At 44.6% G+C, this 17,626-nt stretch overlaps 1 protein-coding gene across 14 annotated transcripts in view; it reads right to left on the reverse strand.

The window, feature by feature from the left end:
* The window catches only part of hspg2 (heparan sulfate proteoglycan 2), a 102,985-nt gene that overhangs the window by 58,810 nt on the left and 26,549 nt on the right, over positions 1–17,626 (reverse strand). For 12 of the 14 annotated variants that reach the window (XM_084068111.1, XM_084068110.1, XM_084068114.1 and 9 more), the window contains exons 2-10: positions 16,534–16,663; positions 16,193–16,255; positions 5,029–5,138; positions 4,651–4,709; positions 4,081–4,253; positions 2,973–3,101; positions 2,588–2,785; positions 2,252–2,371; positions 1,472–1,603 (exon numbers count right to left, since the gene is read on the reverse strand). In XM_084068111.1, coding sequence (XP_083924237.1) covers positions 1,472–1,603; positions 2,252–2,371; positions 2,588–2,785; positions 2,973–3,101; positions 4,081–4,253; positions 4,651–4,709; positions 5,029–5,138; positions 16,193–16,255; positions 16,534–16,663 — 1,114 coding nt within the window. Of the gene's footprint in view, positions 1–1,471; positions 1,604–2,251; positions 2,372–2,587; positions 2,786–2,972; positions 3,102–3,852; positions 3,892–4,080; positions 4,254–4,650; positions 4,710–5,028; positions 5,139–16,192; positions 16,256–16,533; positions 16,664–17,626 lie in introns of all 14 variants that reach the window. The other 2 variants (XM_084068119.1, XM_084068108.1) reach the window with 2 other exon arrangements.

Raw genomic sequence — 17,626 nt, forward strand, 5'->3', positions numbered from 1 at the left:
ACACTGTACATCATAGTTTGGTTGTTTTTGTTCTAGCTGGAAGCACAAACAGCCTCTTTGGCAGCAGAATCAATACATTAGTTCGGCTGAAGGAATAAGCATGTTGATATCCGAGTCGATAGAACCTCAGGTAAGGCTTTGCAGGCAGTTGTTATAGGTCTAGACTCTAGAGATTGTCTAGACTCTAGACAGCCTCTGTAGATAGAGTGCTGAAACACCTCAGCTTCTCTGGACAGTGAAGAAATACATAGATGCAAACTAACAGTGAGTACCCTGGAGGATGTTTCTGTGAAAGAAGAAGCTGCAGTACAACAATTGTTTGTATCAAATGCGTGACCATGTGCTTGCCTTGCCGACGGCAAGCAGAGTTTCCTTTGTAGTCAAAATCAGAGCAGAGAAACAAAGTTATTGAGGGATTATTCCAACTCTACCGAGTTCAGATGGACCCTGCCTTAACTGCATTGAGCTGGAAGCTTAATTCAGCAATAAAAATACGCTGTCATCTCTACAGCAATACAAATGTTGGGTAAGATTTTTTTTTTCACATCAAAACTGTTAATATCTTCCATCATATGATAGACTATTTACATTCTAACTGAAATATATTATGTTATACTAGTACCAAAAAAGTACTTCTTTTTAATACATTACTTTGAAATAGAAAAGTTGACTTTAGTTCAGCTCGAGAGAATTCGACCTCTCTCTCCACAGAGGTGTAAGTATCCAAGTTTTGACAGTTTCACAGCTGGTCTAAATTCCAGATAGAAAGCAGTTGCTTGCAAAAATCCTCTTAATCACGGTTCCAACCATAACTTCTGATGGATGTTGTCTCATCATGATTGAGAAATGCAGCATTTCAGTACCAAAAGTTTGTCTTTTGGGAGTGAAATCACATCACAAGCATTTGTATTGAGGAGCGGAATGTGCGCGCGCGCGTGTGTGCGCCGCGCGTGTGTGCGTGTGAGAGAGACAGAAACAGAGAGAGAGACAGAAACAGAGAGAGAGACGGAGAGAGACATGGTATAATCAGGGATTAAGAGGAGACATAGAGCCGGAAACCTGGAAATGTTATTTTACCATGCGTGTACTTCAATGTAATACTAATCAGGAACCAATCAATGGACAAATCAAGTCTAAAGACTAATGCCTAAAGTAAATACCAACAGGAGAACTTTGACTTTAGCAGGGAAATGAGTCACATTTCACTTGGGACACACCCACGTAATCAGCTGTGCTGCTCATGTTACAATAAACTTGAAGTTGAGAGAGTGTGTGTGTGTGTGTGTGTGTGTGTGTGTGTGTGTGTGTGTGTGTGTGTGTGTGTGTGTGTGTGTGTGTGTGTGTGTGTGTGTGTGTGTGTGTGTGCGTGCGTGCGCACGCACATGTGTGTGCAAGAAAGAAAGATGAGGAGAGAGAGAAGGGAAAGATTTGTAGAGGAAAATAAAATAGTGCATTTCTGTATTAGACTTACTGCAGGCATACTCATCAGAGCGGTCAGGGCAATCTGGCTCCTCATCACACTGGTAGCTAGCTGGGATGCAGGTGCGATCACTCAGACACACAAACTGCTCAGGGGCACACGTGTCACCAGGGCCCTTTGTAGCTGTCATGATAGAATACAGAGATGTGGGTTGAATTTACGGTAAGTCATTCTTATACATTGGCTTGAGGAAAGCAAGCCTTAATAAAGCCTCATATTTTAATGATGTCAAATACTAATTATGGGCCCCAAGTTGGGCCCATGGGTCCTATTCATGTGACAGTAACTACTTTGTTACTCAAAGAGTCAAGGTTCTCAACAAATCTGGGATAGCTAGCTCTGCTGGTTCTGTGCTACCAGTCAATTGCAGTGTGTCCCCAGGTGAAATTAGGCCTGATTAGAAGTGAATGCAATTACCGCCCTTGTAGGTCTCTGATGTTGCCTTCACACCAGTGCGAAAACAAATTTCGGGCATAATCCATTTTAATGGAGGGGGACATGAAATTGCTTTCTGTTGCAAATAGATCTCTTCACCTTAAGTTTAATCCGTTTTAACTTTGACCGGCAAAATGACATCACTCACCAATGCTCAACCAGTACCGAGAGAGTAGGCAGGGTTGACCTATCATTATTTAGCTTCTGATCTTGCCTATGTTTTTTTTGCCACATCTTGTGAAAAATAGGCCCTGAAAATTCTGGTGTGACGTGACCATGAGGACTGGAGGTTGAGAATCACTGCTGACAAAGACCAGATCAACATTTTAGACTCACGGCAATCAGTTTCATCCGAGTTGTCCTCGCAGTCATTATCTCCATCACAGCGCCATAGCTTGAGGGCACACCGGCCATTTTTACATTTGAACTCGTTGGGCTCACAGGGTGAGGGAGTACCTGTAGACAGATAGGGGAGAAAGAGCAGAGGATGGGTGCGCTGACATCTGGTTATGTGTACGCGTCCATGCCCACATCATGCAACGTGTGCACATTGTGCAATTTTTTTTGTAGATTTTTTATTTTTTTTTAAACAATATATTTATTGGCATTTTCAGGTATATAACACAACAATATGGCATTTGTAGTAAATGTCTATAACAAATCAATACTCACCACATCTTAACTCGTCGCTACCATCATGGCAGTCCCTTTCTCCATCACAGAGGTAGTCGCGTGGGATACACTCTCCATTCGGACAGGTGGCTTGATCTACTCTACAGGGCCCTGGGGGGGCAGGGGGACGTACAACCTTCTTGGTGGGGGGTGCAACAGCAGGAGAGGTTGGGGAGACCGGACTTGGTCGTTTCACATCTGAAAATAAACCTTGATTAACATCCCACCTTTTCATATCAAGCAGAGGCTTGAAAAATGCCACTGTCATTTCAAGAGAACACGGAAAAGTCACACGAGATCATTCCACATGCAATTCTAACCCGCCTCCATGCTGTAGCTGACCGTGTTTTACGAACTGCCTCCCAGCCAACCCAAAGCTACTCACCACCGCAATTGGTCTCATCACTCATGTCTCTGCAATCAGGTCTGTTGTCACACAGGTATTCCATCAGGATACATGTTCCATCACCACACTTGTGCTCATCCGCCATGCAGGGCCTGATGCTGGGGGTTACTGGGGGGAAATGCGGGCAAATGGGGATGGGGTTCAAGGGTCAAAGACATGCAAGCCAAGACTACCAGCCAAGACACTATGGCAGCGACCTTATCTCGTGTCACGATGCAAATGTGTGGGCACACGTTAGGGGAATAATACCAGAGTATTACCCCTAAGTAGGTCCGTCAGCTCTGTGTTGACACAACTATAGCTAGATAGTTGATAAGTTAGAATCATTAGAATAGTAATCTATGGTTTCAAGATTTCTCTGTAACATTTTGGTACAGATAGTGGTCAATAATTTTGAAAACATCTCATTGCTTCAGCTGTTCTGTTGCATCTAAAAACCTAGCCGAAATGCAGCATGTATAAAAACCATGCTGTTTCTCAGCCTATTACAGTCTGCCTAATATTTACAAGTGCATGGATATTGTGAATAAAATAACCACACCAACAAAATAAAAAGCTGATGAACAACAGCGTTCATAATAAGACTCATGCCATGCAAAGACCCATCCTATTGTTTATGTCCTGTGGAGCCAAATGTTGTGCTTGTGGACATATTCAGATTCTACAAAGCTGCTTTCATGCATAACATTCCTCAGGTCACATGACCACTGGTAACACATGTCCAAAGTAGAGGCCATCAAAAAAGCTTCAAAGTTCAAAGTCAAAAGGAAGGAACAGCTAGGCTATTCATTCTAAAGGCACTACAGTCAGTCATCCAGTATTTACAGTCACCGTGCAGCAGGCATGGCATAGTACAAACCTGGCGCCGCAACAGGTTCCACAGGGGGTGGAGCTTGAGCTAAAAATCACAGAGACTCGTTAAGAAAACCGCCTATACCCCCTTTTGTCAGACTGATGCACTGCTGAAGACAGATAGGCAAGGTGAACTGAGGAAATGTATCGCATAACACAGTCAGAGCTGTGTGAAATGGTCCGCTGCACTCGAATAAACACATTTCCACTTTGCTGGAGAGCTGATAGGCCTCACCTTCTCCCAGCCGTCTGAACTGAAAGCCCTGTACTGATGTGACGTAGGAAGCGATGGCTCCCTCCTTCACCACGCTGTACAGCACACTGCGGATCTGCTCGTCGTTGCTGTTGTAATCAGAGCCCACATCCATCTCCACAAACGTGTCCACCCCATCCTCTCTTATCATCTTCCTAAGGAGAGCAGAACAGAAAGCAGAGCAAATAAGGTTCTGGACGATGTACGGTGGAGGGGTCCAAAACTGGGCATCTCTGTACTATCTTGCACTGATCAGTGTTTATGTGTATGTGAGTAATTCCATATCAGGATCATATTATACAACACACTGGTATCACATGACACATAATTGAGTAAACTACGTCTATTTATCCTCTTGTATGTGCCCTGACTAACTTCAAGTATTAATTACAGGGCTGCATTGCAGAGTTGACACTCCATACCGTGTTTGGAAACGGAGAGAAAGGGATCATCTGACCAGGGTAAGACTATAATAAGACATTTAAGGCAGCAGCACACAGCTGGAGAGTTTCCAGAGCACAAGGGTTTGATTTCCAGGCTTTGTGTTCTTACTTGATGAGGACCACGCTGACCGTCTGGACGCCTGAGATCCTGTTGTACTCTGACTCCAGCTGTGGATGAGAAAACACACGCAGAGAGGATGAGTTTATGGAAACCAATCTAGGGGGTTATTCAACAACTGTGAGGAAGTCATGAATCGTATGGATGAGAAGTTTAAAAAAAAAAGCAGTTAACATGACCGGTGATGATACGGAAAATAGCTGCAGGTGAGAGTGGACCATATTTGGGGTCGGGGGAGTGGGTGTGACATAAGAACAAAATGGCCCTGTATTAATATGGTGAATAGCATGGTGCGTGTGTGAGGAATGAGATCTGCTGCTGTTCTGTGTGGGTGTTAAGGAGAGTCTTTTGGGAGAGGAAATGGCCTACCGTGTCCACCACCGCATCGGAGATCTCGATGAAAGCCGGCGAGAAGATGTCTTCCAGCTCCGGTCCGTAGACCAGCGAGTCGGTGAAATTGACTAGAGCTCTGTAATAGACTGTAAACACAGAGAATGGAGAGAGGAGGCTGTCAGCTCAAACCACACAGTAACAGACGAGGGCAACCACAAGCTCCACATTAATACCCATTATGTCCCAGCGTTAACATCATTGTAGAGCCAGTTCTTAAACTCTATTTTTCCACATGATTAAGTGGCGAGCCCGTTAAAGATGACTTGAGATTAAATAAAGTTTTGGGGAATAATGGCTCCCTTTGGTTAAAAAGTTTTGTGAAGTTAAAATTGAAGAGCATTGCTGTGGCTAAAACGAGAGCCGCATGCCACATACAAATTATGGTGTCTATTTCCATATCTGATCTGTGGTGTGGTCTGCGCTAAAACCAAACGACGGCAGCTTTGCACCACACATATGCTCTGACAAGAGACACACGCTGACATAGGCACACTCAACACCCACATACTCAAATATAGTCATGGAATTATAATATCAGTCTCTCTCTCTTTCTCTCTCTCTCTCTCTCTCTCTCTCTCTCTCTGTCACTAGGACGTGGAGGCGAAATCACATCAACAATTGAAGACAGATGTTGATAACGTTTGTATGTCAAAAGTGCCAGAGTTTGCACTGCAGAAGCCCAATCAAATGCAAACCCTAAGGTCCACACAGTGTGTGAACACCATCCAATAGCTGGGTCACTGCTTGGTTCCAGATTTCCTGAGGGAAAGCTATGATGACATCAGGGACTTGGAAGGTAAGTGGGAAGTTCTAGTCTGCATCTGTACCATGCCAACGGTTCCAGAGGAGGGAGAGAAAAATAATCCTCTGTGAATTATTCTGGAAGGGGGCCTCAACATTCCCTCGCCATCCACCAAGTTTAAACACATCAGCCAGGCAGGGAGGCCAGAGGTGGAAGGGGCTTAAGCAAGGGTTATTATATCAATGTGCCACAGAGGCAACATTAGCTCGATAAACCTGTCCCGGAACATACAGTAAGTAGGTCAGCTGTTGGCAGACACGGCCGTCTGCAACCACACACAGGTCAAACAATAGCTGCAATTAATGATTAGTGTTTGTTTTATCAGATGGGTGTGGTTAACTAAACAAGGACATTTCCGATTATGTCAGAGAAGCCATCAATCATTGAATTATCATATGTAGCAGAGAGTAAATACTATTATTCTTTCGGTCTGCCGTGTACAATAATGTTATTATGGGGCACCATTTCAGCTGGACTCGATGATATCGGGACCCACATAAAAGTAAAGTCTTGAGATTTGATTATCATACAATAGGCCTACTACATTTTTCACTATATATTTATTTGATTTACATTATGCATAAACATAAACCTTTTCAGAAATCTACCTTGACCTCCATGCAATGACCTCCATGTAGAACTACTGTATATGAATAAACCCAAATATTATTACATTATTAATTAAATTAAAATGTTATTATTCCACTGTCACAAGCATAACATATTGGCTTTTAAATATCCCAGCCCCACAGGGTGCCCCATTGTCACACTCCTGCTAACACCCTTTTGGAATGGGCTTGCCAGGATCTGATTTGACCCAGGGTTAAGGAAGGAAGTCAATATTTGTACTGTCTCTTACAGTTGGATGCTACTTGTCTATAGAGTCATGTTTTATGAGAGCCTATCCTGAGGGCGCACAATGCCGTGCATACACAGTACATACAGCCACATAAACACAGATACAGTACAGTGCTGTGTGTAAGCAATGCACACATAGTGTACACAAGCACATTAAACATGCTTAAGTTAATACATGCACGTGCACAAAACCAAACACACATCCCATCATTCCTTTTCTTCCCTCTCCCCTTTTTTTCTCCCTCAATTACATTGAGCATGTGGACAATGACAGCACCCATTTATCATGCTTACGGGGTGCTACTTAATTAAAAGTTGAAGACATTGCGCTTTCCACAGAGGCAGTGACTTCATTGTGGTAAGGGCCTGTGGGGGCCCTGTGTTAAGGGCCTGTGGGGGCCTTATTGCTGCACAGCCAGAGCTTTGGCCCGGCAGCGGGTGCCTTCTCAAAACATAGCTGAATTCCCTTTCATTACACACAGAATTGGCACCACGACGGGTGCTCCAGTTGCTTCCTCCAAGACGCCTTCCATTCCTGGTAAGGAAAGGCCCCATTTAGTGGCAGAGTAAACTGAACACTGGCTATGAAAACACACAATGATGTGAACATGCACAGCAGAGCTGCAGCCATTAGCAGAGCCTGGCGGTGCGCCTGCGGCCTGTTGTACCGTCATAATACCGGGATAATCAAGCACAGCCCAATCGTGGCAGCAGAAGAACAGGCAACATCAAAGTGCCTCATCAAAGCAGCTCATTTGACCCGTGGATAATCTAATCACTTGAGCAGCCCTCGACTCTCTGAGCTCGCCGCTCTGACGTGACGGCCCGGGGAGCATATAGGGCCCAAAACGGCCTATGCTCCTTTGATTATCACGCCGAGCCGTGGCCCTGCTGCTAACGAGCGTCTCTTTTTGCTCTAAGAACCAATTCTCCTGTACACCAATCACTGTTTCCACTCGGGGTGGGGGGGGGTGGGATGATGGAACTCTACGAGTGCAGACATGACGGGTGGCGCAGCAAGAATAGAAAAGGGAAGCCCCGAAAAATTGCGTTCCAAACTCTTAATTCACAAACGTATTTAGCTATTAAAGCTGCGTGGCAGAACTGTGGCAGCTTTGTGTAACAGCCCCCTTACCCCCCTCCAAACACACAGAGGCCTATGAGCAAGACAAAGACCTGATTGAGCAGTGAGCCCGGCATGGCCTTTAAAGCCCAGCCACTTTCGGTTTGACCTTCAACCCCCCCAAGCAATGCCTACGGCACCGTCCCAACGCCGCCCAACCCGTCGGGAGAGACAAAGACAGAGAGTTAGAACTGACAGGAATGAGGCTCCAAACCACATTTTCCCCCATCAAACGAGGTCCCCCACAAATATGAGACCTTTCCCTCCCTTTTCCCGCTTTTCTTTCTCCCTCTCTCTCCCTCTCTCTCTGTGTCTGCCTGGGAGCAACTTCTCAGCCTCAGCTTTTATAGAGAAGACCCCTGCTATGTAACCCCTTTTGATGATGGCCAGCCAAACAGCTATGTCTCAAAAGTCTTCTATTCTCTCAGGAATGACTCCTGGCCTCGGTATTAAGCTGACTCTCCCCACCTCTCTTTTCTGCTCTCCCACACAGCACCACACAACATGAACATAAAAGAAACGTTGTGTAAAAGGGACGCTGGGACTTAAAACCTATATACTTCGTTGCCAGGGGGCCTCCAGGGGTCTGTACTTGTTTCCCTCTACACCAAATCTCTTCACCAAAAATAGCCAATCTACAAGCTCACAACCACATCATGACGTGCTGTGAGCTTATAGATCTTCTATTTTCGCTGAATGTTCGCGAATTTTCGCCTGTTATGACATGCCCAGAATAGGGACGCTGGGGTGGTTAGTGGCCGTAACGCCCACCATCAGCGGTCACTGAGAGAACAGTTGTTTTACATCACAGGGGCGAGCCATCAGTAGGAGGCAAATTTGACTCCAATTACAGTGTAAAGTACATTATAATAAAATTGGGTTTTTTGTTTTGTTTGTTTTGGTCGGTTTGGGATCTCACTCTTCCTGTTTTTATGCCTTTATTATTATTGACAGGCAAGTAGGCTGACAGGAAAATGGGGAGAGAGAGATGGGGAGTGACACGCAGCAAGGCTGCGACACACTGTCAGGTTACATTGTACCTTTGAACCTTTAATCAAATATTAAAAAAATTGGCTGTCCGGCTGTCCCCTGAAACAGCCGGACAGGGTAGCGGAATAAATTCCCACATCACTTAATGATGTTGTTTTCAACTCATGAAATGCAAGTGTTGCCACTGGGTGGGAGATGGGGTTGTTCCAATGGAACGATGGAACAACCCCATCATTTTTCCACTGGCATCAGACAACGCTGGGAGTACCATGTGAGACGGACAGAAAAAAAACAACAGCCCAGACTTAACTGGGCTCTCCTTGGAACGCTATCTGAGAGTGCCCGTGCATAACTGAGCAGAACAGGTGACAGGAGTTTGTGCCAAGTCGCCTGGCCAGAAAAGAGAAAAGAAGGGGGTAGAGAAGAGTAGAGTAGAGTAGAGTATAGTAGAGGAACTGTTGCAGTAGAAATCAAGGAATCTCTTTTTTAAGGAAGGGACGCCGACGTCATTTTCTCTTTCCTGCAATTCCATTCGGCAGATTTGTCGCACTGGGTGGCAGACTCACACCGGAAGTTCAGTGAAATAACATTGGAATCTATGAGAGCAGGCTGGACAGCTTATGAACAAACACTATTTCTGAACGATTGAGACCTTTATAGAATACTCTGCTCGGGGGAAAAAAAGAAGACATATCACACATTGTTTTCTGCTGTGTTGGATTTCGATGTGTTCACTGTATAATTTTATAGAGGTATACGTCTATCGCGATACCACCAAGCCAGAAACGATACCTGCCGCTGTTTAGATGCCTCAATAAAATGATGTACTGTGAACATCGAAAAGCAAATGATTAGAAAACAACCTGTGATATGTATTCTTTTATATTCCTGAATCGATTATATGACAAAGGTCGCAATCATTCAGAAATAGTGTTTGTTCATGAGCTGGTCCAGCCGGCTCCATGCACTGCCATGTACGTATTTCATCGAACTTCCGGTGTGAGGTTTGCCACCCATGAGCGTCATGGCGCATCCCCGGTGTCCAGCGCGTCCCTTCCTTAAAAAAGAGATTCCTTGGTAGAAATAAGGAAGCACAGAAGGGACTTACTGTGCTCGGGTTCATCTGGACTCTGTAAGTTCCCCAGATATTGAGAATCCAACCAGCCTGCTATGGTGGCCAAGTGGTGACGAAGCGAGGCGCAAGGAGCAAGAGGCGAAAGACAAGGAAGGGAGACATGGTGCAGAGGTCGAAGGGTTACAAACAGAAGCAAAGGTCAAGGATCAAACAAGAGAAGCGAGAGACATGAACCAGGGGTGGGATAGGGTGGGGAGGGGGGGGGGGGGGGGGGGGGGGGGCAAGTTAGCCAGGCAGGTGTGAAGAGGTTAAAGTTTCAGGAAAGTGAGAGCGGAAATGAGTGAAAGACAGGGAGAGAAAATAGAAAAGGACAATTAGAAAGACTACAAGTGTTGTCTTAATTAACAGAGCTGTTTGAGGCAAAACAGATGCACAGATCAGAAAAAAAGGTTCAGACATAAAATGCATGTCAGGAGTGCACTAATCTGTTTGTTTACACAAACAATCAACATCGCTTCCGTCATCAGCATAGAATGTTTGGGCAAGAGTTATCATCAGTGATTTAAAATGTTGACCACAAATCCCATGTTTGTAATATAATGTACAACAAATCCACAGTTCAATTTGAAGTTGTGTCTGCTGTGCGGAGACTAATGCCAGATTGTTTGCTTTAAAGGAGTACCTCACCCAAAAAATACTGAAAGTATTTCTGGGTGAAGTACACATTTTTGGGTGAAGTACTCCTTTAGATGATACAGCAACATGTCAATGTCTGCTTCCAAGACAGTGTCCAGGAGAATGGGTCTGGATTCATCTCTTAGGAGTGATCTCATTAGGCCAGTAGAAGACTGCGGATATCCCTTCGGTCGAAACGCACTTCCACTCAATTTTGCTCTTCACATCTTTGCTCTCTGACAGATCCACCCGGGGGTTTCGCAACCTTAGTGGGAGGAGCACCTTCCTGTTTTCCATAAATTGGATGGAAAACGCTGAGCACCATGCTAACCATTTCATACCAAAAGCATCAGTAGCTGCACTGGCACGGGGAACAATGCCTATGTTCTCTTTGGTGGTGACTCATTAATTCTTCCATTGCAGTGGCTGTACCACGAAGACATGTTCTGAAATGTCATTGGAGGAGAACTTTCAGCCAAACTTAGATAAGGTTGAAGAGAAAAGGGTCCTTGTGCGGAAGAACCGCAGGGTAAGCTTACAACATTTTTCATTATCGTAAAAACTTTAATCAATGCATGCCATGCAGTGGTCATGGAAATCTCAACATCAAGAAACAAACAAACAAAAAAACTAAAATAATATCCAATCCTCTAACACTGTAGTGAGGATATACATGTTGACAAATGCTCCACTCCACATTCTTCGCAAGTCCACTCCATAAACTTGAACAGACAGCAGTAAACAACAACTCCTCCTTAATCAAGTGAGTGTGTTGCATCCAGCTGTTTTACAGCTGCACACACAAAAACATACGGCCGCTGTCACACAGTTGCTGTACTTGCACGGCCTTAAGAAGACAGCTCCCCACACCCAGTTTACAGTAAGTTTGTATATAACTGATATATTTAGGTCAAGAGTAGATACTTGAGGAGGTTGTATAAATCCAGACACAGTTGAAAAATAAAGACATTCAAAAAAGATTTAAAAAATGTCAGCGAGGAAACTGAAAAGACTGGATCAAAATATTTGTGTTTTACATGAACAGTGACCCAACCTAATTAGTACTAATGAAGCATCTGCAACTTCAAAGGCTTCAGAGATGGTTGTGATCCTTGTCAGTATCGAAGGCCATGGCAGGGAGAGGGGGCGGGGGGACAGCTTAAGTCTCCTCTCTTTTATGGGCTGGACAGGCCAAGGCCATTCATTGAAACAAAGTACGCGCTGTACAACAGACTGAATAGACAGGGAGCTGTAAGGGACACTTCTCTTATCTGTCTGTTGAAAAATGTAAAAAAGAATCTTATGCACTGTCCAGATGGTGAGGTCATCCGTAAGTAGCAAGTCAAATCCACTGAGTTCACCTACAGCATCATGCAATAAAGTTTCATTCTACAGGGTCAAATGAGTTAACGGCTTAACGAATCCCAGGAGAGGTATTATTGCTATCATAAGGAACACTCCCTAGTGAGAAGCCAGGAAGCCACCAGCCAACCGTGGAACATTATCCAAATAAACCTACAGATCAGGGAGAAACTTACTGACAATTGGGCATGGGCACACAGCCAAAGACACCAATAATTGCATTCTTTCACAAACTCTGAGTAACACTTTTCATGATACAACATTCATTGTCTTTTGTTCACCTGTCTGTAAGGAAAGATTTCCCCTTCTCGTCACAGCATTGCTTTGTTTTGGTAAAAGGACATCAATAGGCATAGATATCAGTTACAACACATGTCTTAATACAAACAGAAACATATTCTCTGTCAATGAAGCGCCCAAATTCCAAACTCTTTTTTACTAAAGAGACAGGGAGAAAGGCAGTTCCCTAAGGCAACACATTTGTTTTTGGCACAAATTAGTGTCGTAACATGGAGCCAAGGAACAACACCCAAGTAAGTGACTAGACCATTCATTCTGCTGCTGAGAAGTCAATTCACAACAATAGCTCTACCCGTGTAGCTTTAACATTGTCGCACACAATCAGCTATTTGTTGCTGATGGAGGACAGAGGTGTTTTATCAATAGCTAACACCAACTATTGTGACAACATTTAACCCTAACATGTCTGATGTCCTTCAACAGGACAGTAGTCTCTGTTTTGGCTGGTGCGAGTTGCAAAAGATAACGTGTGTGTGTGTGTGTGTGTGTGTGTGTGTGTGTGTGTGTGTGTGTGTGTGTGTGTGTGTGTGCATCTTCGGGAAGTCCATCAGTGGTTCAACAAAAGAGCCCACCAAAATAACTGCAGCTGCCAGCACTTGTCCCCCCCCCCCCCCCCCCCCCCTGTGCATCTATCCCGAAAGCTTTCCTGTGTCTGGCAGATACGCACGCACGCACGCACACACACACACACACACACACACACACACACACGCACACACACACGCACACACACACACACACACACACACACACGCACACACACACACGCACACATGTGACCAACTGTCCACCCCCAGGGGACAGGGAGCAGTGCTGGGTGGGTGGCCTTACTTCAGGCTGCCTATTGCCCTCTCATGCCTTGTCAAACCACTATGGGTAGGGTCCATTACACTAATGTACCCTTCATCTGTTGTTTGAACATCTGTTCTCCTATCATGTAAGATTCTTTGTTTTATTGATTTTTTTGGTCAGCAACTTAATAACCTCGGTGGATTTAAAACTAATTCTATCTAAGGCTATACAAGAATGAGACACCTGTAGCGATCTGTATGATTCTCATTTGACCAAGAACAGCATGACACTCACTTTAAAACAAACTTCCTGAAATTCCAGGTAGGAATGAATACATATTAGTGTATTAGCTACATTGTGCACAAAACCTTTTGTTAACAATAAATATACTGTAAGGCACTGAAATATTTTACTTTTAAAAAGAAAAACACTCTAAAATCTTCTGAGTTGTCGGACTGGGGCTAAAATTAATAAAGTTAATCTTAGAGTTTTCAAGTAACTGCACAGGAGTGAATTAACATATTTTTGATTAATTGAAATATTTAACACCATATTACTACAACAGATTGTAATTCAGATTCCGCCCAGATATCCAAGTAGCATTTCAGTAAGATTCCCTAAAACAAGGACGAAACGGACTGTAGCAGTGTAGAAGTCACTCTCAAGCCATTAATCCAAAATTAGCACTGGGAAGAACCTAGTGGGGCCTCAGAGGTCCTTGCCCCACCACAACACGTCACAAAAGTGGACATGGTGATCTTTGCTTCTTTTGGTTTTGAAACAAAGTGGCCGATAGCCTTGGTACACTGGGAACGTTTGTAAAAGGGCACCGCTGAGGAAGGGAAGTTCTAGGAGATGAGAGATTAAGCTGGAACTTCCCACACATCTCTATGGGGATCTGACTAGAGGGGGGGGGGGGGGGGGGGGGGGGGTCAAGAAGAAAGGTCAGGAGGACATGGGAGGGTTGTGCTGGAGGCAACTTTCCTATCTTCAGAGATTACAGACAGTGATTAAACAAGACAATAGACAGGAGAGGATGAAAATAGCCTCCAGTCTCTTCAGAAATAGTTATGGCTCCAGATGTTTTTCACAGCCTCAGCACATACAGTATGTCTGAGAATGTCGGAAATGGGAAATCCTCAATCCTATGGCCCATCGCTACACAACAGGATGCAAAGCATAATAGGGGTAAAAGTGGCACCTGACGCTCATCACTATAAGGGCTTTACAGTATTTGTGGGGGAAGGAAGGTGGGGGTGTGGGTGGACATTGTGAACAGAGAGATTTAGCACACCATTTAGCTTCCTATGCAGGAAACCAAATTTCCTTCCCCAGACTATCTTGCTCAAATATGGAGCCTGACAAACTAAGCCTAATGCATGTCAATCCTTATACTACTTCTGAGATCAAATAACTGTAGCACAAGCTTTCATTTAACTGCCATCACAAAGAAACATGGTGCCGCGGAAAAAAACCCCAAGAGGTTTATGGTAACAGAAGCAATAAACTCAAGTAATACGTCATTTTTGTAGGCCCTAGTCGCACCACAAAACATGAGCATTTTAACACAGAATCCTTTTCAATCCAAATTTTGCGAACAAAGTCAGACTTTTTTTGTATCCTCAAAGTCTTCAGCTTCCTTTGGCACACGAAGAGCCTTGTTATTATCTGCCAAAATCTGCTCTGACCCTTAGGCTAGAGCACCAAACTTCCCAGCAGGATTTGGCTGAGACGCACAGAACTTGAAAACAGCCGCAACAGTGTTGTTGTAGGTTGAAAGATGTCTTTGAACTGTTGCACTGATCTGCAAATCCGTGTGTGTGTATTAAACAAAACAATTCCTCACAACCTATATCTATTCATGCTGCATATGTCTTAATCCCTGGGATAATGATGCTTCCCTCCATATTGTGCATGGTGCTGCGTCAACATGGCTCAAAGTAAGTAAGTATGGGGTAAGTCTTACATTTATGTTTTAACCCTTACTCGCCTTAATACATTAGGCTAGAATACGTTAGTTGATGCCAACAGATGCATATGAGTGCTGAAGTGTTAACAGCTCATGTAGCTCCTTTAACCAGCCATACTCAGGTAGGCTTCAGCAGTGCTATTTCTGTGAGTACACTACGTCTCAACTCTGATGTCAGGTTGCAATGTTGCTACAAAAAACAATTATTCTCCCATGATGTAATGAGCACTGGTTCTCTGCCAAACCGATAGTGCACAGACTTTGTTTTTATTAAGAAAATAAATGATGTGGGGCGTCCAGGTGTGGCAGAGATAAAGTTCCCGTCCATCAGTGGGGTTTTCTGCACTGACATGTTGCACAAACAGGACGTAGCAGGAAAAGGGTGGAGCTCCACATATAAGAGCGTGGCTAACAGACAAGGTTGTCTCATACAGTCACATCTATCACGTTACATTTAAGCTTCTTTCTTCTTTTCATTTGTTTTGCATTTAAGAACAGAGATGATATGGAAGCATCGGCATTCATGAACGCTGAAAAGGAAAACTAAACGAGCTGAACAAGAAAACGCAAAGGAGGCTGTGAAACAGAAGAAGAAAAAGAAAACACCAAAAGAAAAAGCCGGTTGGAATGCAAAACAAAGACGCTTTGTCATGTCTGCTATATCTTTCATGTGCTTTATTGTGATTTCGCCTCTGCCACCGGTGGAAAGGATGAAAGGGGGAGAAGATATGTTTACAACTGTGAGACGAATCGGAGAGCCCTGTGTTATGACCAGGCTCTGAGCTGGGTGGGATGGGAGAGATGGCAGAGCCGGATGCTAAGGCGACATCGCTCAGGCACAGACAGACATCTAGCTCAGCCTGCATTCACACACACACACACACACACACACACAGTCGCACGCACACGCGCACACACACACACACACACACACACACACACACACACACACACACACACACACACACACACACACACACACACACACACACACACACACACACACACACACACACACACACACACACACACACACACGCGCTTATAGATACACACATAGATAAGTGATGTTCAAAGATGGCAAATATGTAGAAGATATGGCCAAGATAGTGGAGTGATCTTCCACACTTCAACAAAACTTGCATTGAAGACACATGGTAACTGCTGTGTGCAGCGGTCCTGATAATGACTTACTTGTGCTCTCCAAAACTACTGTAGGCCATGGTGTGCTTCCATCGTCCTCTCCGCTGGGCAGATCTGAAGAGAACATGTGCACAAGAGTTTTAAGGCCAACAGCAGGTGGGGCACAAATGCACAATGCTGCATCAACCTCTATGAAAGTAAATCTGAATAAAAATGGGGTTAAATAGTTTTTGAGTGTGGTTTGCTTTGTTCAAATGTTGTAATACATGAAACTGTGTTTGGATGGCACTAAGAGCTATGGAATGCACACACAAAAAAATATCACACAGTTCCCTTGAATTAGAAGCAGCTGTTGTTGCTGTGCAGTTGCCTCCTGCCTCTATCATACCCACCTCCCGATGCTTCGTCAGCAGCAAAGTCTTCATCGTCGTCCAGTAAACTCTGAGTTGCCTTGACACTTTTCTCTGCCTCCAAGTCTTCTGGCAGAGGTACCTCTCCCCATACTTTGGAGCCCTGGGCCACCTGCAACAAAAACACAGGGACAGAGATTTATTGGGGTTGAAGTCTCTCGCAAGGTTACACCCAGACACAGACACAGACACACACACACACACACACACACACACACACACACACACACACACACACACACACACACGCGCCCTGCGGGAGTTCAGGAAAACAAAGGCGAGACGAGAAACGCTGCATTGTGATATGTTTACTTTTTACCATTATATTACCTGTCATTGACCTGCATGAGAGCACGTGTGTAAACAAGCGTTAGTGACGGCACCATGAATATCCCCGACAGCTTAGAACAAACAAAGGCAACACCAGTGCAAATGCAACCATCCATAGCCTTTCCTGAATACTTGATGTATTTTCTACACTTGTTATCTTAAAAAGTCGAAGTTAACTGCAAACGTTCATGGTCAGCTGCGCGCACACACACACACACACACACACACACACACACACACACACACACACACACACACACACACACACACACACACACACACACACACACACACACACACACACACACACACACACACACACACACACACACACACACACACACACACACACACACACACACACACACACACACACACACACAGGCCTACTACAGGCCTAGTGAAAACAGTTCAGGACATCAGAATGTTTGGATGACACAAATCTGTTTAAGTATGTCTTAAACACCGTCCCCCCCCGCCCCCCCCCCCCAGGGCTGACAGATTGAGCATACCACGACGGCTGCTTTATGATTGGCTCCTTGCACTGGGATCAGGAAAGAAGTCCATCATGGAAACATGATATCACCTCCTGCAGCAGTAAAAAAGACCTCTTCACCGCAGTACCATAAAGGGATAGGTGGTGGTGCCGATCGTGTCAATCATGTGGGCATATGCAGGGTACAATAACAGATGTATAACTACAGTGGGTGTGACAGTGTAAAGGATGATGCAGAGATGGAGCCCC

This window comes from Gymnoscopelus microlampas, assembly GCF_963454915.1.
Source record: "Gymnoscopelus microlampas genome assembly, chromosome: 10".
NCBI lineage: Eukaryota > Metazoa > Chordata > Actinopteri > Myctophiformes > Myctophidae > Gymnoscopelus > Gymnoscopelus microlampas.